Below are 21,786 nucleotides of genomic sequence, written 5' to 3' on the forward strand. Positions count from 1 at the left end.
TGACTGACCATGCCCGGGCCACAAGAAAATGGCCGCTTACACAGTAAGCTGGTGTTAGCAGCTATTTTCTTGTGGCCTGGGCATGCGCAGTTGGCTCTGCCAGAGGCCTAGAAGATTGAAACCAGTGCCGGAAGAAGATGTGGAGAGAGGCCGTTCCTGAAGAAGATGGAGGCGGCGCTGGAGAGTTCTCTCGCAGCATTGGGGACGCCCCCAGTGCTGCCAGAGAACCATTTGAATACCGGAGAAAAACAGAATTTCTACTGAACGGCAGCGCGGAGAAGACATCTAAAGGTAGGAGAAGAATAGTCTTTCTTAAGGTTATTCTTACGTGGTAGTCAGAAAAAAGGGTATCCAACAATAGTATCCCTTTAAGCAATTTATGGCCTATCCTCAGGGGTATTTGGGCTTTATATATCGAAGTCCTGTCTTTAGGATGGGTGACGCTCGTATAATCGTTGGGAGTCCAACAACCTGAGCCCTCACAGATCGAAGCTTAACCAGCAGTGACACTTCAGCAAGAATCGGGGGCGTACTAATTATTTGGCTGAGGTGCAATACCATGCCCAACCACTCTACATTGTGCAGCGCTGTACTTATTGTGCAGTAGCACTCCCCTGAATACTCTGGTCTCAGATGGGGTGCTGGGCATTGGACCCCACCAGTCTGATAGTAAGGATAGGTCATCCATGTCTTAGTCTGGGAATACCCCCATATAGGAAATAAGTCTCTGGTCAGGCAGGGGCAGAGGGGAACCCTGTTCATTCTCCATACATATAATGTAATCTTCTGTGTCCCCATCTCTTGGTTTAATATTTGCCCCTTTTCCTTTCTCCTTTAGGTGCCTATGTGGAATGAACGTTCCATGTGCCGTAGGCATGAATGAAGTGGCTTGGCAAGAGACCAGAGGAATAATGCATGCAAGCAATGGGCAGGAGGCGCTGGGGGTTGGGATCCCCTCTGGAGGAGCAACATCAGGGCCCATTGGAAATAACCCCCATGCCATTCCTCCTGGGGCTACCGGCGCCCAGGTGCCTCTGAGCGGCCGCTCTCAGGACGATGCCACGGTGGGATATTTCTTCCAGAGGCAAGCTGGAGAACAGGTGAACGGCTACACAAATAAACACCGCTGGCCGACAGGGGATAGCGTGGAAGCTTCCGTAAGTAATGGGGGTCCTGATTTTTTTTCGAGTTGCTTTTTGGGGGGGCTGAGATATTGATGACTTTTCCTCAGGATAGGTTGTCAATATCAGATCAGTGGGGAGGGTCTGATAGCTTGTGCCCACGCTGATCAGCTGACTGAAGAGATTGCACCCTATTCACTGACCTGTGGAGTGTCCACTCAATAAGATGACTTGAGGGGGTGGGATCTCTGCTAACCTAATGTTAATGACCTTTCCTAACGATGAGCAAGTACTATTCGAAACTCCCATTTTGAATAGCACGCACCCATAGGAATGAATGGACACAGCCGGCACGCAGGGGGTGAAGCGGCCGGCCGCCGGCAAAGTCTGCATGCCGGCCACTTCCATTCATTCCTATGGGTGCGTGCTATTCGAAACGGCCGTTTCAAATAGTACTCGCTCATCTCTACTAAGGATCGATCATCAGTATATTAGTCTCAGAGGAATTGATGTCTGAGTCCACGACTGCATGAGGACGCCATGCAGACAAGGCTTCATGGTGCAATACTTAAAGGGTCTGGACCAAGATAAATCTGCAGGATTGGTGAGAGGTGGATGCTGGCACCTCACGGATCCAGTTTTGTCCATAGTTGTGGAGTACAAGGTCATGAACGTGTGTTGCCACTTCATTCATCACTATGGGACTGTTGAGGGTAGCGGACTACTCAGAATCCACAATAGAGGTGATGAGAATTGAAATAGGATCCAAATAGGGGTCATGTGGCACATGCACGACCCCACCCTGGGATACACGTCATACTATACGTCATTGACTGTAAATGGCGCCCCCTGTTATTTTTGTTCTGACTGCTAAATTGAAACAAGCCTCCAGTGCGGCAGTCTGTGCCCGGCTTCATCTAGGGCTGGCTGAGGATATTACTCTTGTATGGCCGCCATGTCTGCTGGATAGAGTCACAGAGTGTTTCTTGTTCCTAGGTGAGGTCTGCAGATGACATGAATCACGACTTCCAGGCTCTCGCTTTAGAATCTCGAGGAATGGGCGAGGTAAGAGCAGCGCCCCTGTAGACATAACATATGGTCTCCATTATCGGCTACTGTCTATGTACCTTGTCTATACAATGTATTCCGTCTCTACAAAAAAGTTTCACATCCTTTACGGTTATTGAAGGGGTTTTCACAGGAACCTAGGCCTTGGGGGATAAGTGTCTGGTCACTGCGGAAACTGCTCCAGTCACTAGAATGGGGATCCCCAAATACGCTTTGTGAATTTGGGACGTCTCTGGCACTGAGAGATTGCAGAGTACATGGCATTGTCCGTTTTATAGAAGTGAATAAAGGGGTGGTCATTAGAGAAGACGAACGGCCGTTTCGAATAGCAAGCACCCATAGGAATGAATGGAAGCGGCCGGCACGCAGACTTTGCTGCGTCCATTCATTCTTATGGGTGCGAGCTATTCGAAACGGCTGTACGAACAGTACTCGCTCATCTCTACTGGTCATACATGTGTACCGCCACTCCAGTCACCTATAGAATTTGAGGCCCCCACTTTTTGTGATTGGTGGGATCCCAGGAATCACATTTCCAGCAGTCAGACACTACAGATATGGGATACGTGTACATAGTGTGAAAAATGCGTCAAGTCCGCCATTTTCCGTAATCATTACCGTCTGTGTCCGACAGGTAGTGTCCGCTCCTAGTGTCCATTCAAAATCTCGCACGGACATTAGGAGCGGACACTAGCTGTGTCCGTGACACTTGTCATTTATTTAAATGGCGATCGGGTGCGTTCTTTTGCACTCCGTGCCCTTCCTTCACTGTCCGCATGTAAAGATGTCCGACTTTTCAAGCGGACAGAAAAACCCGACATTTGAATAAATGACAGGTGTCACGGACACAGTTAGTCTCCGCTCCTAATGTCCGTGCCAGATTTTGAGCGGACACTACCTGTCGGACACAGACGGTAGTGTGAACGCCCCCTAAGTCATGTAAATGATGATAAATCTGATGGGATCAAAGTCATGTAAGGTTGCAATTTTTGCGCAAAAACTTCTGAGTTGCACCTTTAGTCCAATCGAAGGCTAAGAATTTTGTGTTGTCTATCCCCGATGCTTTACACTGCAGCTTTGCTTGTACAGATTGATTGCTGTGTTAAAAGTTTTGTGGGGTTAGTGTTACTTTCTTCTTAAGGAGACCTTTAGCTGGTGTAGGGAGTCTTGGGGTAGGTTCACATGGGGTTTTTTGGTCCAGAACCTGAGGCGGAAAATACGGTTAGCTGTGACTGGATGCCATTGCAGTATACCGACATCCAGTCGCGCACTCCGCTCCGGATTAGGTCCACATGAATGGGCCTAGTCAGGAGGAGGGAGTGTCTTCAAGCACCTGAACAAATGAGCATGTCGCTTCTTTTTCCGTTTGTTTCGGCTTTCAGAAAAAAGAACTGACCGGCCCTATTGATTTCAATGGGAGCGGTCTTTTTGGTCAAGATTTTGATGCAGATACGGCCTCAAAATCCTGATCAAAAAACCCCGTGTGAACTTACCCTTATACGCCAGGCAATGCTCTCTGGGAAGGAGTATGCAAATGCTTCCATCCAAGCGGAAGATAACTGACTCTCTGGTGCCACCTATTGGAGGTCACTACCCTATAAGTCAATATGGAGATTTTGGTGTCACTGATATCCCATGTCATGTTCGTAGGTCGTGCATTGACTTATAGGGTATCTAGAGTGATTCTCTAGCCCTCCCATTGTGTAAAGGAATGCCTCTGGGCTTTGAAGTTTGTTGTCTCCATCTTATAAGACTCTCTTTATGTCGCGTGCCTCCTTTGATTCTTTCTGACGCCGCGGTTTAGGCACTTCATGGCTTGTTCACCTTCAGCATTCCTGCCCCGTCCTCTTTCACATCTTTACGCTCCAAAATGTTGTCTTTTTGTTTCTTAACAACAGCTGCTACCAGCCAAAAAGTTTTGGGAGCCCGAAGACCCAGCCAAAGATGGACAGAAAGGGATGTTCCTTCCAGACGAGTGGCGGGAGAACACGTGGGGAGCGTCTCGTAAGTTCTTGTATTGCTAATGATGGATCCTGTTCTTATGTCTGTGGTCGTACGTGTCCTGCGCCCGTTCAGGAATCATTTCACATGTCAGAGGTTTTGTTGGGTGGGGCTTCCAGTGCCGAGACCCCCAACAATTGCTAAAACGTAGGGGCAGAAGCGGCCACTAGGTAGGGCCGAGCATACAGTATATGGACCCCTATAGGGTGGATTATTTAGGATTTCCAAGAAGGCTGCTTTATCTATATGTGAGTTACTGGAAATCCTTCATTCTCCAGGAGTCTGTCACCAAGCTTTACATTTCAGTTTCCTTTTACTCTGGGATTTTTCTATAAATCCTATTAATATTATAAATGTGAAAGTTTGTGGGTTTGTGAGTTTGGATGTTCGGATGTTTGTTCCTCAATCACGCAAAACCCGCTCGACCGATTTGGCTGAAATTTTCCACAAACATAGTTAATACACCCGATTGCGCAATAGGCTACTTTTCGTCACAATAGCGCACATACGTTTGTGCCAGGAACCCCACAAAATCCAAACTCACACCACCATCTCTGCAATCTCACACACTTTGGACCATAGCAAGCCCCAAAATTCATATTGCCCTCTACAGCCTCGCCCCTAACCCCACACAATCACATATACATATACTTTACCACTCTGCCCCTCACCTTAACGATACTCCAGGAGGCGCTCTATAACGCTCCAGAGCAGCCATGTTTGCCGACCCCCACCGCTCTGACAATCTGCGACACCGCCCACCCATGTCAATACCCCTAGGCGGTCTAATAAATGCAAAAAAAAAAGTTTAAAAAAAAGTAAAAAAAATATAAAACCAAATAAAAAGGATTAAAAATTCAAATCACCCCCCTTTCCCTAGAACACATAAAAGTAGTTAAAAACTGTGAAACACATACATGTTAGGTATCCCCGCGTCCGAAATCGCCGGCTCTACAAAGCTATACAAATATTTTTCCTGTTCGGTAAACGCCGTAGCGGGAAAAATGGTCAAAAGTGCCAAACTGCCGTTTTTTCACTGTTTTGATTCTGATAAAAATTTGAATAAAAAGTGATCAAAGCAATAACATTTCCCAAAAATGTTAGAACTACAAAGTACACCCGACCCCGCAAAAAAAGACGCCCTATGCATCCCCGTACACAGACGTATAAAAAAGTTACGGGTGTCGGAATATGGCGACTTTTCAAAAAAAAATTTTTTTACATAGTTTTGGATTTTTTTAAGGGGTCAAAATGTAAATAAAACCATATAAATTTGGTATCCCTAGAACCGTACCGAATCACAGAATATAGGGGACATGTCATTTTGGCTGCACAGTGAACGCCGTAAAACCAAAGCCCGTAAGAATGTCGCAGAAATGCATTTTTTCTTCAAATCCACCCCATTCTGAATTTTTTCCCTGCTTCCCAGTACATTATATAGAATAAATAATAGTGGCATCATGAAGAAAAATTTGTCCCAGAAAAATTAAGACTTCATATGGCTCTGGGAGCGGAGAAATAAAAAAGTTATGGGGTTTAGAAGGAGGGGAGTCAAAAACTAAAAACCACAATCACAAAAATGCCATCGGCGGGAAAGGGTTAACTTCAAATACTTCTGTCCCAAAGTCACTATGTAAAGTTTCTCACAACACCGTATATATAGCAGCTCTAATACAAAGTAACTTCAACACAAAAGTCTCATGTATTGTCTGAATTACAGAAACAACAAGATACAAAGTTACATTTCATATCCCATCCCTTATACACAGTACGAAAACCTTACCCGCGCCTGTATATACCCACTGCTACAATCACCGCAGACGAAGTCGCGGGTACCAGCTAGTTTTCTATAAATTTTCTCTCACTTTACAATTACAAGTCCACCATTTCTTAAAGGGATTCTATCATTAAAATCACATTTTTTTCTCACATGTAGCAATAGCCTTAAGAAAGGTTATTCTTCTCCTACCTTTAGATGTCTTCTCCGCGCCGCCGTTCGGTAGAAATCTCAGTCTTCGTCGGTATGCAAATGAGTTCTCTCGCAGCACTGGGGGCGGTCCCCAATGCTGCGAGAGAACTCTCCAGCGCCGCCTCCATCTTCTTTCAGGAACAACCTCTTCACGCGTCTTCTTCCGGAGCTGAGTTCAAACTTCTAGGTTTCTAGACTGCACATGCTCATGGCCACAAGTAAAATTGCGCTTACACAGTACACTGTGTAAGCGGCCATTTTCTTGTGGTCGCTTACACAATAAGCTGTGTAAGCGGCCATTTTCTTGTGGCCAGCGGGCATGCGCAGTCTGCTCAGCCCGAGGCCTAGAATTTTGAACTGAGCTCCGGAAGAAGACTGCGAAGAGAGGACATTCCTGAAGAAGATGGAGGCGGTGCTGTAGAGGTCTCTCGCAGCATTGGGGCCCGCCCCCAGTGCTGCGAGAGAACTCATTTGCATTCCGAAGAAAATCGGGATTTCTACCGAACGGCGGCCTGGAGAAGGCCTCTAAAGGTAGGAGAAGAGGAGGCTTTCTTAAGGCCATTGCTACGTGTGATTGACAGAAAATGTTATTTTAATGATAGAATCCTGAAATTTTTCGTGTTCTCTATATTTTAAAAAAATCCTAAAAATCTTGCAACTCCAGTTTTCTCACCAAGCCTAAAACATTTGGTGCCTGAAGAAGGACCATGGTTCATAGACACAACGATCCAGAGCTCTCCCTATTGACCTCTATGGGAGATTTTTCTAGGCTTGGTCTGTGATCAGTACAGAGAGAGGGGAGTAGATGAGCTCTGAAATTCACTATTATAACTTGTGTATTGAGAGTATTTTTTATATATACATGATAGCAGTATACGCAGCTGCTGCAAAGAATTCTCCCATACAAAACAGGAAGTCTCAGCATATTTTTTTGGCTTGGTGGCCAGAGTCAGAACTGCCAGATTTTTGGAATTTTTTAAAATCTCACCAAAAGTTCTATAAAAATTTGTTTAACATAGAAATTGAATTCAAAATAGGTCAATGTCTGGTGCTGGTGACCATTTACTTTGCATACAATAGCACAGGTGATAACATCGATCTTCGATAACCTATCGTATCAGACTGTTTCTCACCCGTGACCATGCCCTCACGGCTCCTATCCCTTTAAGATCTGGTTGTAATTGGGTTACAATTTCCGCTTTTGTAGACCATTCCATGTCCCAGCCCATCATGGTGCAGAGGAGACCCGGACAAGGCTTTCAGGGAAATCACGATGTTAACTCGGTGCTGTCTCCACGCTCAGAGAGTGGCGGCCTGGGAGTGAGCATGGTGGAGTATGTCCTGAGCTCTTCTCCAGCCGATAAACTCGACCCGAGGTTCAGGAAAGGAGCCTACGTAAGTGTCTTGTGAAGAGATCCAAAAACAGGAAAAGGTGTTTTACATGGGAGGACAAGATTTAGGCCCTTGTGCACCTGTTGCAGATTTTTAATCTGAATCCTACATTAGGCACTGCATGATGTATAAACCTTAAAGGGGTTGTGCTTCACATGACACGTCCACAGGGTAAGGGGAAGATCCCTGGGGCTCTGACTCTTGGGACTCCTGAATTCTTCATGGCAGCCCCATAGAAGTGAATGAAGCACTTATTACACCAGTGTTGCATTCACATTTCGGAGGACTTTTGGGTCCTTGATTCCTTGACATCTGGGGCTCCCAGTGATAAGCGACTTAAAAGGGGTTTTGTTCTTACAGACACAGGATAGGGTATAAATGTCAGATCGCTGTGGGTCCGTATACTGGGGCACCCATCAGTCAGTGAGAATGGGAACCCTAAAGTCCCCCTGCATTCTACATGTCAATCAAGTTCTGCATTTCCATGGGGCTTCCAAATGTCAAAGGGGGACTTTCGGGCCCCCCTTTTCTCCTGATTGCTGGGACCCAGTGACCTGGCACTTAATCACTATCCTATGGATATGTGTCTGTAATGACCCTTTAAGTGTCATTTGTGGCACAACCCCTTTGTGAGTGAGACCAGAGACTAAATGGTATAAAATGTGTTCCTCCACTTATAAAAGTGTTTTGTGAATGGAAGAAACCTACTAATATATGTTAGAAAAGAAATAGGTTTCCTTCTCCACTTTCAGGCTGAGTTACTTTTCCATAGAAGTCTATGGAGAGGAGAGAGGCTTCCGAATAGACACATAAAAAATAGAGATGAGCGAGTGCTATTCGAAACGGCTGTTTCGAATAGCACGCACCCAAAGGAATGAATGGAAGCAGCCGACTTTGCCGGCGGCCGGCCGCTTAACCCCCTGCGTGCCAGCTGCGTCCATTCATCCCTATGGGTGCATGCTATTCGAAACGGCCATTTGAATAGTACTCGCTCATCTCTAATAACAGCTGCTTCTAAACTCTGCTACATTGTGTATGAGTGGGAGCTTTTCTGACACCGCGGAGGCAATAAATCAATGAACAGCCTGCTACTCCCCCTCCCCTCTCCATAGACTTCTGTGGAGAAGAAAGCATTTTTCATTACTAAGATAAATGACAGTTTCTTACATTCACCTGTATCATTCATTTATGAAAAGCGTTTTTAGGGCCCCTTCACACGGCGTAAGCGCGCCGCTCATTTAGACACGTATACACGTTTCCGAGCGCGGCGCTTCAAAACAGAGCCCATTGATTTTAATGGGAAGCGCGTATATATGCCGATATACGCACGCTTCCCATTGAAATCAATGGGCTCTGTTTGGAAGCGCTGCGCTTGGACACGTGTATATAATCGGAGGTACACTTTAAGTTTCCATCACGGATCTTTATTGGCACATGTTCAGATTTTCGTGAGATATAAAGATTCCCTTTCCATTTACACTACGGTTGTGACCATTTTTCCCAGCATACATTGAGCGGCACAATTTATCTACAGGGTACTAGAGATTGTGATTTAGACGGACCTGAGAAGTCAGAGCAGAAAGGCAAAGTATCTCCATTCGAGGAAGAAAAGAAACGTGATCTGATGTCCGCCGACGGCGACGACGTCTCCAAGTTAAACGGCCGAGGACTTCCTAACGGGATCGATGCCGACTGCAAAGAGTTTAAGTACGAGTGAAGATTTTCTCCTTTCATTGTGAATGTGTAGAGTCTGTGCCAACTTGGCTTAATGGGTTTGTCCAGGTATAATGGCTCCTGACACCCAGACCCTGTACCGATCAGCTGATCTGGCTAAAAGCAACTCAAGTGAATGGGAGCAGAACTGCAGTCCCTGGTTCAAAAACTATAGTGTACAGCGCTGTAGGGAATTGCAGCTTGTTCCTATACACTTGGATGCTATAGCCTATATACATTGTACCTGCAGACGAATCAGCTGATTGGATTGGATTGATTGGCTCCCTCCCCAACCCCCCCCCCCCCCAATCTGATCCTATGTATAGGTATACATTATACCTGCAGACGAATCAGCTGATTGGATTGTGTTGGATTGATTGCCCAAAAATCTGATCCTATGTATAGGTCCTCAGTATCTCAGACAACCCCTTTAAGCATTCCTATTTTTCTTCTATATTTTTATGTTCGTATTTGGATTGTTGGACATACTGAACTGACTTGTGACTTTTTTTTTCGTGACAGTCGCACTCCAGGAAGCTGCCAGTCTTCTCCGACTGAAATAGCCGATAGAATTGGCCAGAACCAAAATGTGACTGAAGGGTTAGGGCAACTTTCTAATCCTATGGTCAACAAGCCCCTGACAGATGAGTTTGCAAGTCCTGAAGGACAGAACCTGGATGGCATAGAGCAAGTTGGTCTGGATTCCCTGCAGTTTGACTATCCCGGGAACCCTCTACAAATGGACTCCGCAGGAGGTGGCGTTGGGCTGTTTGACTACAACACCCAGCAGCAGGTTGGTGCTTATTCTGCGCCATTTCTGGGCCTTGCCAAATTAGCATGACATGATTTTCGTTTTTTTGCTTAACCACTTCAGTACTGGGACAATTTGTGGTCCAGGACCAGACACATTTTAGGTTTTTTTCTCATACGTCTCATTCAATTAATTTTTGCGTCTTTTTTCGGGGACACATAGGGCTGTATTTTTATGTTTTTATTTTCGAATGTGTTTTAATTTTTTTTTACATCTGGGAAAATATAAACAAAATAGGAGGGAAATTGTGTCTGGTTTTCACTTTTTTTTTTTTTTTTTTTAAATACAAAGTGCTACTGAAAAACTTTATAAAATAGTTTTTCCTGCCGTTATGGTAATTTTTATTTTGTATGGTGTCGTCGGGGGTGGGGCTATAACTTTAATAATGGTGTTTTATTGGCATATTATTTTTATTTTTTAAAATTATTTTATTTACTTTTTTTTTTAAAAAAAAAACCAAAACACTTTTTTTTTTCTCAGATTGTGTCCCCATAAGGTTATAACAGACCTTTGGGGATGTCTGATCACTTTTTTTTTTTTTTTTCTTCTCATATTGGAGGCTTATTTCCCCTGCAACTGGGGCTGGTACATTTAGACCCAGTTGCAGAAGGAATACAACCTCCTGCATGCTGTATACACAGCTTACAGAGCTGATCTTGTACGACACTGAGCCCAGCAGATCACGCGATTGCCGGGTCAGAGGGTGGCCCCATCATGGCGGCGTGCATAGCTGTGTATACAGCGATTGAGAAGGTAGGGAAGGTAATAAACCTTCCCTGCCTTCTCTCTGGGAGCTCCGGCTGAAGTTACAGCCGGCTCCCAGTATCATCAGCTGCACGATCTCGTACTGGTACGTCCTGTCAGAACAAGGCAACCACTTTCCGAACGTTTATAGTCTGAGCGGTCCGAAAGGGGTTAAACAGATGTGAAATAGCACAATGTGCATGGAGCCGTAGTCAGTGAAGAGACCAGAGAGCTCACACAAATGCTGCAGTCTCTTCAAGCAGCTGATCTGTGACGGTCCTACGTTTCTGATACCCACCAATCTGATATTATTATACTACAATTCTAAATGGCCCTTTTAAGACTGTCACTGTTACTTTAGTAAGGTGTATTCTTCTTTATCTAATCTGATAAGTGCTGCTTGTTCCCCACAGCTCTTCCAGAGGCCCAATGCACTGACGGTGCAGCAATTGAATGCAGCTCAACAACAGCAGCAGCAACAGTATGCATTGGCGGCGGCACAACAGCCTCACATCGGTAGGTCACTATTGCCTTGTATAAATATTGGATTCATTAGTATGTTGTATTCATATACAGTACATGGGTTATTGGATATATACAGTATATGTGTTATTGTACATATACAATACATGGGTTACAGTGCCATACAATTAGCCTAATATACATTACGCATCGTAATCGATATTTAAAGGGATCCTTTCATGAAGTATTTTTTTTGTCCCGAACACGTAGGAATAGACTTAAGAAAGGCTATTCTTCTCCTACCTTTAGATGTCATCTCCGCGCCACCGTTTGGTAGAAATCCTGGTTTTCTTCTGTATGCAAATGTGTTCTCTCGCTTTAGAGCTGCAATTACGGCCCGTGGGATCTTAGCTTAAAGGGGTTTTCCCACCATCATATTTCTATGTCCATTGTATAGACCATAAAAAAAAAACAACTAAAGAATATGGAGGAATTTAGTAAGACTGGCATTTCTGACAATGACATCCCTGGCAGGCACAAGACGTATCTGAATAGAAATCTATGTTGGTCAGAAACTTCAATGTTTACCATTTGCGCACGAAAAAGTGAGCTTTGATGTTTACTTGCATAGCACTGCACCACCTAGTGTTCAAAGTTTATAACATTGTGCACATCCACCTAATAGTAGGTGGACACACATGTGCAGTCGTTCCTCCTCAGCCAGGTCCTGGCATAGTGATCCTCTGTTCACGCTGCAGGGCAGCTAATAGAAATGGCTTCCTGCCCTACCTGTCAGGGAAGAGAGCCGAACCTCAGCAATGGCCTAGCACAGGGGCAGGGAACTTTCGGCTCTCCAGCTGTTGTAAAACTACAACTCCCAGCATGCATACTTGCTCTGCTGTTCTTGGAACTCCCAGGGAAGTGAATGGAGCATGTTGGGAGTTGTAGTTTCATAGCAGCTAGAAGGTTCCCTACCCCTGGCCTAGCACAAGAACTGACAGGAGGCGAGAAGCGGCTATACTGTCTGCGTATACAGACACCGGTCCCAGCCGCACCGATTTGAATCAACATCACGTGGGACACAAGCCACAAAAATGATGAAAAGGGTCATGTTATAGGACTGAGATTCTGCAAATTACATTAAATCAGCAAATAACCGCAGGTCAGGAATTCCAGGAAGAAAATGATTCATGGGCTAACTGCTGTAGCGTATACACGGCCCTGATCATTGATGTCAGTTCTGAGCAGGAATGGATCTGGAGGATGATGCCGCTCTTTGTTTCCTGCGCTGCCAGCCTTTACTTGCCTATGCTACATGTGTCCTGATTTTAATAAAGGTTTCTTTGTCCTCCAGCAGGTGTGTTCTCTGCAGGCCTGGCCCCGGCTGCCTTTGTGCCAAACCCTTACATCATTAGCACCGCTCACCCTGGCACAGATCCATACACCGCCGCCGGTCTGGCTGCTGCTGCCACGTTAGGTATGTCTGTTACATAATGGATCAGTCACCAGTTTGGAGTTAGATACAGTAGATACCGTAGATAGATTTTATATGCGACCAGGACTAATTTAATCAATGGGTTGGTTATTTTATCTGTCACCTCCAGTTATAAAACCTGAAAAGGCGTCTTCTTATTAGGGGTACGCTTTATCACTGGTACCAATTTCTTTCACATAAGTAAATTCTATAATGTTAGAGACCCCATTACAGCCTAGGGCAGACTGGTTTATCTCAGTTAGGCTAATTACACATAAGGGCTAGTTCACACGTGGGCAAAGGGGAGTTTTTTGACAGCGGATTTCGCTTCAAAATCAGCCCCTTTACAATGGAGCCCTATGTGAACAGCTAGCTTTTTTTTTTCCGCTAGCTTTTTTTTCCACTAGCTTTTTTTTTCTGCTAGTTATTTTTCAGCTAGCAGAAAAAAGAAGCGACATGACCTTTCTTCAGGCGTTTTCCGCCTGAAGAAAGCAATAGAAGTGAATGGGAGGCAAAAACAGCGCAGGTTTTTTTCAGCGCGGTTTTTTGCAAAAAACCGCTAGCTGTTTTTTTTTAAGCCCATTCACTTCTATGGGAGGGGAAAACAGCCTGGCTTTTTTTGGAAGCGGTTTTTACAAAAAAAAAGCTCCAAAAAAGCCTGGCAATGTAAAAAAAAAAGCTTCCTAATTAGGAAGCGGTTTTTTTCAGGACCAAAATAAGCCAGGAGGTTTTTACGTGTGAACTAGCCCTAACCGTGTGCTGGACATGGGCGACAAACAGATGACCGCAAAAGCGGACAGGAATAGGGACCTATCTTGAGTGTTGCAGCTTAGACTTTTGACCTGCACACTGATCGGTGTAATACACAGTCATGTCTGTGGGCTGTAATGAATGGGGCAGTGTGGTATCCGGGAACAACCTGGAGCGGACACTAACCTAGTGCAGAGTCGTCTGCCTGCATTCACTTACCTTAGATTTCCCAACTATATCTGCTGGAAGTTTGTTCCAAGCCTCAACTACTTTCAGTGAAATTTCCTGACGTTGCTTCTGATCCCCTCCTCCCAGTGTTTTTTGCTCAAACACTTCCCTTCTGAACCTTATCTATACTTCTTAACGTGTAAAGGTTTCTGTCATATCCCTTCTTTTCTCAAGACAATACAGATTAAGTGCTTTAACCCTCTCTTGCTATGTTTTCTGCTTCGGACTCTCCATAATGCTCTGCCTGGTATTCACCTTGCTATGTTTCCTGACCCTCCATAATGCTATCCATACCTAAATATTGCCCATTCTCTTCCCACCCCCGATAAGCTGAGCGATGCCTCCTTAAGTGACATGGACTGATGCATCCTTTTATCTGTGCCTTACAGGACCTGCGGTTGTACCCCCACAATATTATGGTGTACCCTGGGGAGTGTATCCAGCTGGACTGTTTCAGCAGCAAGCAGCTGCTGCAGCCGCGGCCTCTGCCGCTAATAACAACAACCAGCAGGCGGCGACGCAAGCAACCCAGGGTCAGCAACAGGTAATGACCCAATGTAGTTTAATCTGTAAATAAGCTGTAAGTATAGCTTCACCCCAATGCATGCTTCAAGCTGTACGCAGTCTCTTCCTCGGTCCATTACTGTGACCACGTTCTAAAATAGCTTAAATTTGAGAGACCGTCAGCACTTTTGACCCCTTCAGACTGCAACTAATGGTGTATAGTGGATATTTAGAGCAGTATACTGGGGTATGATGGTCTTGTAGGTTGCAGATGGTCATGTTTTAGTGGCCAGCACCTAGTCTAGAAGACTGCTCCTCTTGTATAGTACTCTAGGCTGATGCCCTGAATGTTCTCCTCTGTTCGTTTTGTGATTGACGCTGGATGATAGTGTCTGGTTGGACGATGAAGCGTTTATGCAGCAAAGGGGCCGAAGAGTTCTAGGCATGGAAAATAGAGGCCAATAGCAGTTGCAGCATCTGGGGCATTGACCCCTTCCCAACATCCGCCATACTAGTATGGCAGATGTCATGTGTTTAACTATGGCAGCCGCCCGGTTCCCTGTTTCATACAGTAGACACCCAGCACTAATGCCCCCAGTCAGTGCCTGCACCGATTGGGGACATTAACCCCTCCGGCGCCTCGCCTTGGATTATAAGTCTTTATATTATGTTCATACTGTATCTTCATATCCGTACTGATGGCTAGCTGTCAATATGTTTTAGGTCATGCGGGCTGCGGCAAACCAGCGTCCACTCACACCCAACCAAGGGCAACAAGGACAACAGAACGACTCTCTTGCAGCCGCAAATAATGCTCTTGCATTCGGGCAAGGTCTGGCTACCAGCATGTCAGGTATGCTAAGTAAATATAGTGATATTTTTATGACTCTTATATTACAGAGTTGAAAAAGTCTTCATTTTTTTCTTCCAGGCTATCAAGTTCTGGCTCCCACTGCCTATTATGATCAGAGCGGTGCCTTGGTGGTTGGTCCCGGAGCAAGAGCAGGGCTCGCTGCCCAAGTGCGCCTCGTGGCGTCCACACCGGTCCTCATCAGTCCTGCAGCTGCACAAGCCGGTATGTGTATATGTGGGTAGTATGTGGCTTCTGACAAGATTTAAAGGGGCTTTCCAGACTTATTAATTGATGACCTATCCTTAAGAAGATCATGGGGGGGGGGATCCAACATCCAGACCCTCACCAATCAGCTGTTTAACAGTCTCTTTACTGGAAACCATACACAGCCCTGTGCATTGTAATCCGGTTGGTTTCGTTTGCAGTGAAGCCTTATTTAGTTGAGTGGGACTGAGCTTCAAACTGACATTGTGATCGATGAACAAGGTTACTTCAATTCGGTGATCTCTGGGGGGTCCAAAAAGTCAGACCGCCGTTGATCTAAGATTGATGACCTCGCCTAAAACTAGGTCATCAATGTGTTAAGCCTGAAACTCTCCTTAAAGCCTCCTTCAAAGATTAGGAGCAGCCGCCAATTTTGTTTCATTTTTCACTTACCTCCCCCCAACTTTACCCCCCAGCAGCTGCCGCAGTATCTGCCACTGGTGCCAACAACCTTACTGCAGCCACAAATGGCATCTTCCGCCCACTGGCCCCCCAACAACAGCAACCGCAGCAGCAGCAGTCCCAGCCCAATGCAAACCTCCATTCCAGCTCATTCTATGGAAACAACTCCCTGACCAACAACTCCCAGAGCAGCTCGCTCTTCTCACATGGGCCTGGACAACCGGGAAACACTCAATCCCTCGGGTTTGGAAGCAGCAACTCTCTGGGGGCGGCGATCGGCTCGGCCTTTGGAGGTTTTGGATCATCAGGTAGGTTTTTGGTTGTTCTTCTTCTATGTCCGGCTTTATTTTGTACCGATTTATATCAAGTGTAGGAATTACACCTGTACAATGAAATTGCTCAGTTTCGTGGTGTCTCCTGGTACTATAGACAATGCCCTGAGACATCAGCCAGTATCTGACTGAGGCCGGACACCGCTATGGCCAGCGACTGACTGGACGGACATCTCTGAGCATTTACTATGGTGGTGGGAGACTCCAGGAAACGTAGATCACAATGGGCTGAAGCAGTGGAGGGTGGGGGAATAACCTTTTGTCATATTAGCAGGCCCATATTAGGGTAAGTTCACACTGGGTTTTTTGGTCCGGAACCTGAGGCAGATTCCGCCTCAGGTTCCAGACCAAAATCTGGGTAGCCGCGACTGTATGCCGATGCACTGCACCAGTATCCAGCCGTGCACTCCGCTCCGGATTAGGCCCAATGAATGGGCCTAGTCAGGAGGGAGGGTCTTCAGGCCGAATCGCCCCATGCACACAATGGTGGATAAAAGTACACATCCATACATTTGTCCCCATACATATAGCACTAGTTGTTATGGACGTGTGTGAGCTCATTATCCTGTCAGCAGGGAGGAGCTAATTTTTATACAATAGGGGCACCAATTAGGAACCAGAACATCTCGCTTCTATGAATTGTCTTCCAGACATCTTGAATATTTTTGTTTTATTTATTTTATTTTTTTTCTCCTCAGTTGGAAATTCGGCCGGTGGCAGCGGCTCCAGAAGAGATTCTTTATCTGCTAGTTCTGACTTATACAAGCGGTCGGGAGGCAGCAGCCTGGCGCCCATAGGACAACCCTTCTACAATAGCCTGGGATTCTCCTCCTCTCCCAGCCCAATAGGCATGCCTCTTCCTAGCCAAACACCCGGACATTCGCTCACCCCACCACCGTCACTTCCATCACATGGGTCATCATCCAGTTTGCATTTAGGTAAAGAAAACTCGGTCTGCGCTGTTTTAGGTGTGTTGGTCATGTTTATTGTCCGTGGCGATGCAATGCGGACACGTCTTTTGCAGAGTATGGATGTAGCCCGATAGGCCTGGTAGTCAGTTTATATACACATAATCATGATGATTCGTTATTAACGGAGATACTTTGTTGTACAGGAGGGCTGACGAATGGCAGTGGGCGATATATTTCCGCAGCCCCTGGAGCTGAGGCCAAGTATCGCAGCGCTGCCAGTGGATCCAGTTTCTTCAGTTCCAGTAGCCAGCTCTTCCCGCCATCCCGTCTGCGATACAACAGGTCTGACATAATGCCCTCCGGACGCAGCAGATTATTGGAAGATTTCCGGAACAACCGCTTCCCAAACTTGCAGCTCAGGGATCTGATTGGTCACATTGTTGAGTTCTCCCAAGACCAGCATGGGTCCAGGTAAGATTATATAGTTATGTGATCGGCAGAATTCCCGCTGCCATTTACACCAGCTGGACATCTCGGTAGGGACGGACTTGGTATTTCCAAGCAAAATTGTGTTTGGAGGATCCTCTGTTCAAAAATTTTTGGTATGGGGCCAACACGGTGGCTCGGTAGTTAGCACTGCAGTCTTGCAGCGCTGGAGTCCTGGGTTCGAATCCCGCCAGGAACAACATCTGCAAGGAGTTTGTATGTTCTCCCCGTGTTTGCGTGGATTTCCTCCCATTCTACGAAGACAATACTGATTGGAAAAAAGAATGGGAATCACAATCTAGATTTAAGAAAAAAAAAAAAATTTCCGCATGTCCTCACTTTGTCCATTCCCTTTACTAGCCCCCTACAAGGTTACGCATTAGGCCAGATTGCCAATGTCATAGCCCCAAACTAGTAACACTCAGTTTTCTATTAAGCAGTCACAGGTTCTTCAAAAAGTTACAATTACGGCAAGACGTTCTCACCTCTAGGACCTCATGGTTTCCTGTTAGAGGGTGTTGGGTTCCCTGTGGACGTTTAGTTCTAGTAAATTTAGTATAAATTCTCTTCTGTTCTTCTGTTCTTCAGGTTTATCCAGCAGAAGCTAGAACGGGCCACCCCCGCAGAACGTCAAGTGGTTTTCAGTGAGATCCTACAAGCCGCCTATCAGCTGATGACCGATGTCTTCGGGAACTACGTTATTCAGAAGTTTTTTGAGGTTAGTGACGTTCAGTCATTCATTGTCATTCTTGTATATCCTCTGTCTTGGCTGTACGCAGTCTCATCTCATATACTGAAAAAATTCCGTATTGTCCTCCTCCACCTTTTAGAATATGGAGTAGAGCGGTCCTTGGCATAGCTATTGGGAGTGCCGCAGTATCTGTTGCTACTGAACCCTGGACTCTGGGGGTTGGGCCAAAAAGTTCTTTTGCCATATATTCTTTTGCCACTAATCAGTTTGACATGGTAGGTTGGGACCTCCAAGTACAGATGTTGCATTGGGGCCCTGGAGCTTTAAAGGGATCCTATCATTAAAATGTGTTGTTTTTTTTTTCTGACTAACACGTAGCAATAGCCTTAAGAAAGGCTATTCTTCTCCTACCTTTAGATGTCTTCTCTGCACCGCTGTTCGGTAAAAATCCCGTTTTTCTTTGGTATGCAAATGAGTTCTCTCACAGCATTGGGGGCATCCCCAATACTGCGAGAGAACTCTCCAGCGCTGCCTCCATCTTCTTTTGGAACGGCCTCTCTGCGCGTTTTCTTCCAGCACTGGCTTGAAACTTCTACGCATGTGCAGTCGGCTCTGTCATCCGGCCTCGGGCAGAGCCGACTGCACATGGGCGCGACCATTTTCTTGTGACCGCTTATCCCAGCTTACTGTGTAAGTGGCCACAAGAAAATGGCCGCTTACACCAGTTGGGCTTCCGCAGTCGGCTCTGCCTGAGACCTGACTGCAGAGCCAACTGTGCATGTCTTGAAGTTTGAAGCCAGTGCCGAAAGAAGACAAAGGGAGAAGCTGTTCCAGACGAAGATAGAGATGGCGATGGAGAGTTCTGTGGCAGCATTGGGGACACCCCCAGTGCTGTTTGAGCGCTGGGGCCCGCCCCCCAGTGCTGTGAGAGAACTCATTTGCATATAGAAGAAAACCGGGATTTCTACCAAACAGCGGCGCGGAGAAGACATCTAAAAGTAGGAGAAGAAAAGCCTTTCTTAAGGTTATTCATATGTTTTATCGAGAAAAAAATGTCGTTTTAATGATAGGATCCCTTTAAGTTTTGCCTCTGGTTCTTGGAATTGGTGGGCTGCAGCAGGAAACCTCCCCACTGATGTCCTATATGATAGATACCATTAATCTGACTCCCACTCCAAGTCCACTGAAGAGATGGGGGGAGATGGATCTTTTTATGCCAGATTTCTGCAAGGTCTTCCTTTTAGATGCGGTAACCACATTTGTCCAAAATCCCACCCACATGCCAATGAACACACAATGGTCCTATACAAATATGTGTGTTGGCAGTCGCACGCAGGGGTTTTGACTGCATATAGCTACCTCTCTATGAGCACACATCCTCACACACAAGTTTCAGAGACGGGAAGTAGCTGTCTGACATCTACCATTGTCGGCCATATTGGCTCTCCGGAGGGTCTTTGATCTGCACCTTTTTGAATAAGAAAAGAGAAATCCATAATACTGGAAAGCTTGTGCTGGCTTTGGCCACAGTTTGGGTCTGCGGCTTTTTTCTCATTGTCTGGATTCCTATCCTCTACGTTTGCCCTGTACATTGCAGCGAGTTGGCCATCAGCAATTCTGCCACAGCTATCCTGCGCCTAAAGGTAACTTGCCTAAAAACCTCTTGTAGTGTGACCTAGGTCCTTTGACGGTGTATTTGTTTTGCAGTTTGGCAGCATGGATCAGAAGCTGGCATTGGCGACACGTATACGCGGACACGTACTTCCTCTGGCTTTACAGATGTACGGTTGTCGGGTTATTCAGAAGGCTCTTGAATCTATATCTCCAGATCAGCAGGTAAGATGATGGCGCTCTCGTGTTTCTGGTCTTTCCCCATGATCAGTGCTCTGTATATAATGTTCTATCTGTCTCCTCCAGAGTGAGATGGTGAAGGAGCTGGACGGACATGTTCTGAAGTGTGTGAAGGATCAGAATGGAAACCACGTGGTTCAGAAATGTATTGAATGTGTCCAGCCGCAGGCCCTCCAGTTTATCATTGATGCCTTCAAAGGACAGGTATAATATAGGATCTCTGCCCATTTCCAAAGTTAAGAACCATATTCCCAGGTCCTCCTTAATGTGAGGCCACAACGAGGTGGTGACAGAGCTTGTTCCGTGTCACTTCGTTCATTGTCTAAGGGGCTGATGGAAACCGCCAAGGGCTCGGTCGTCTGTTAGTCCACAGAAAAATTCTCTTGGCTCAGTGGTTAGCACTTTAGCTCTGCAGCACTGGAGTCCTGGGTTCGAATCCTGCCAAGGACAACATCTGCAAGGAGTTTGTATGTTCTCTCCTCCCACAATCCAAAGACATACTGATAAAAGGGGGTAAAAAAATTCTCTTGGTAAGGATCTCTACACTTAGTCTTAAGGACTCCATAGTAAATACAATCCCTTTTAAAGGGGTATTTTATGACTTTAAATTAAAGGGATTTTCAATTGGACTTAACCATATTCAAATTTGTAGAAAATTTAAAAGTTAAACATTTTTTGCAAATATAAATATTTAAAAATTTTAACTTTTCCTTTAACCATCTTGGTGGTGACGTTTGTCTTGATCAGGTGCCAGTGGTTACGACCATGAATGTAGGAAGTTTCTATGATCAGAAACCCAGCCTTGATTTCCTTTTATTGTGGACAGGTTATCAGACATGGCTATAAGGACGACAGGACTGGGTTTCTGACCCATCCCAGACCATAGAAAGTTTCTGCATTCATGGCCATATCCATTGGCAACTGGTCAAGACAAAAGCTGTCACCACTGAGGTGGCTGGAAAAAAAATCTTGAAAAGATGTAACGATTTATATTTGCATAAATGTTTAAATTTTAATAGTCTACACATTTACATATGGTTATGTGCATGGGAAAAGCCCTTTAAAGGGATTCTACTATTAAAACCTTCTTTTTGTCGATACGACGTCGGAATAGCTTTTAGAAAGGCTATTCATCTCTTGCCTTTAGATGTGATCTCCACCGCGCCGTTCCTTAGAAATACCGGTTTTACTGGTATGTAAATTAGTTCTCTGGCAGAGATGGGGGCGGGCCCCAGCGCTGAAAATGGGATGGGGGCGTCCCCACTGCTGCTCGAGAACACGATCCTGCGACGCCTCTATCTTCGGCTGGATCCTCCCCTTCTCTGTCGTCTTCCTCCTGCGTCACCTCCGACGCCTGTGCAGTTGGCTCTGCCAGTGAGATACTAGTAGAGCTGACTGCGCATGCCGGCCGGCGGCCATTTTTGGGAGGCCGCTCTTGCAGTTCAATGCAGGAGCGGCCTCCCAAAAATGGCCACCGGCCGGCATTCGTACTCTGCTCTGCTGGTGTGTCACTGGCAGAGCCAACTGCGCAGGCGTCGGAGGTGACGCAGGAGGAAGATGACAGAGAAGGGGAGGATCCAGCAGAAGATAGAGGCGTCGCAGGATCGTGTTCTCGGGCAGCAGTGGGGACGCCCCCATCCCATTTTCAGCACTGGTGCCCGCCCCCATCACTGTGAGAAAACTAATTTGCATACCGGTAAAAACCGGTATTTCTAAGGAACGGCGCGGCGGCGATCACATCTAAAGGTAAGAGACGAAT

At 45.9% G+C, this 21,786-nt stretch overlaps 1 protein-coding gene across 4 annotated transcripts in view; it reads left to right on the top strand.

Annotated features, from left to right (window-relative positions):
* PUM2 (pumilio RNA binding family member 2) overlaps positions 1-21,786 on the top strand; it is a 42,389-nt gene that overhangs the window by 14,840 nt on the left and 5,763 nt on the right. The window contains exons 2-18 of one of the 4 annotated variants that reach the window (XM_075269186.1): positions 839-1,157; positions 2,118-2,186; positions 4,088-4,193; positions 7,367-7,554; positions 9,086-9,258; positions 9,787-10,057; positions 11,233-11,335; positions 12,636-12,758; positions 14,123-14,277; positions 14,961-15,090; positions 15,169-15,312; positions 15,771-16,064; positions 16,787-17,026; positions 17,203-17,470; positions 18,074-18,203; positions 19,884-20,012; positions 20,094-20,231. In XM_075269186.1, the coding sequence (XP_075125287.1) occupies positions 852-1,157; positions 2,118-2,186; positions 4,088-4,193; positions 7,367-7,554; positions 9,086-9,258; positions 9,787-10,057; positions 11,233-11,335; positions 12,636-12,758; positions 14,123-14,277; positions 14,961-15,090; positions 15,169-15,312; positions 15,771-16,064; positions 16,787-17,026; positions 17,203-17,470; positions 18,074-18,203; positions 19,884-20,012; positions 20,094-20,231 (2,967 nt within the window). In that variant the 5' untranslated portion in view covers positions 839-851. The remainder of the gene's footprint in view (positions 1-838; positions 1,158-2,117; positions 2,187-4,087; positions 4,194-7,366; positions 7,555-9,085; positions 9,259-9,786; positions 10,058-11,232; positions 11,336-12,635; positions 12,759-14,122; positions 14,278-14,960; positions 15,091-15,168; positions 15,313-15,770; positions 16,065-16,786; positions 17,027-17,202; positions 17,471-18,073; positions 18,204-19,883; positions 20,013-20,093; positions 20,232-21,786) is intronic. The other 3 variants (XM_075269187.1, XM_075269188.1, XM_075269190.1) reach the window with 3 other exon arrangements.

This window comes from Leptodactylus fuscus, chromosome 3 (genome assembly GCF_031893055.1).
Source record: "Leptodactylus fuscus isolate aLepFus1 chromosome 3, aLepFus1.hap2, whole genome shotgun sequence".
Lineage (NCBI taxonomy): Eukaryota > Metazoa > Chordata > Amphibia > Anura > Leptodactylidae > Leptodactylus > Leptodactylus fuscus.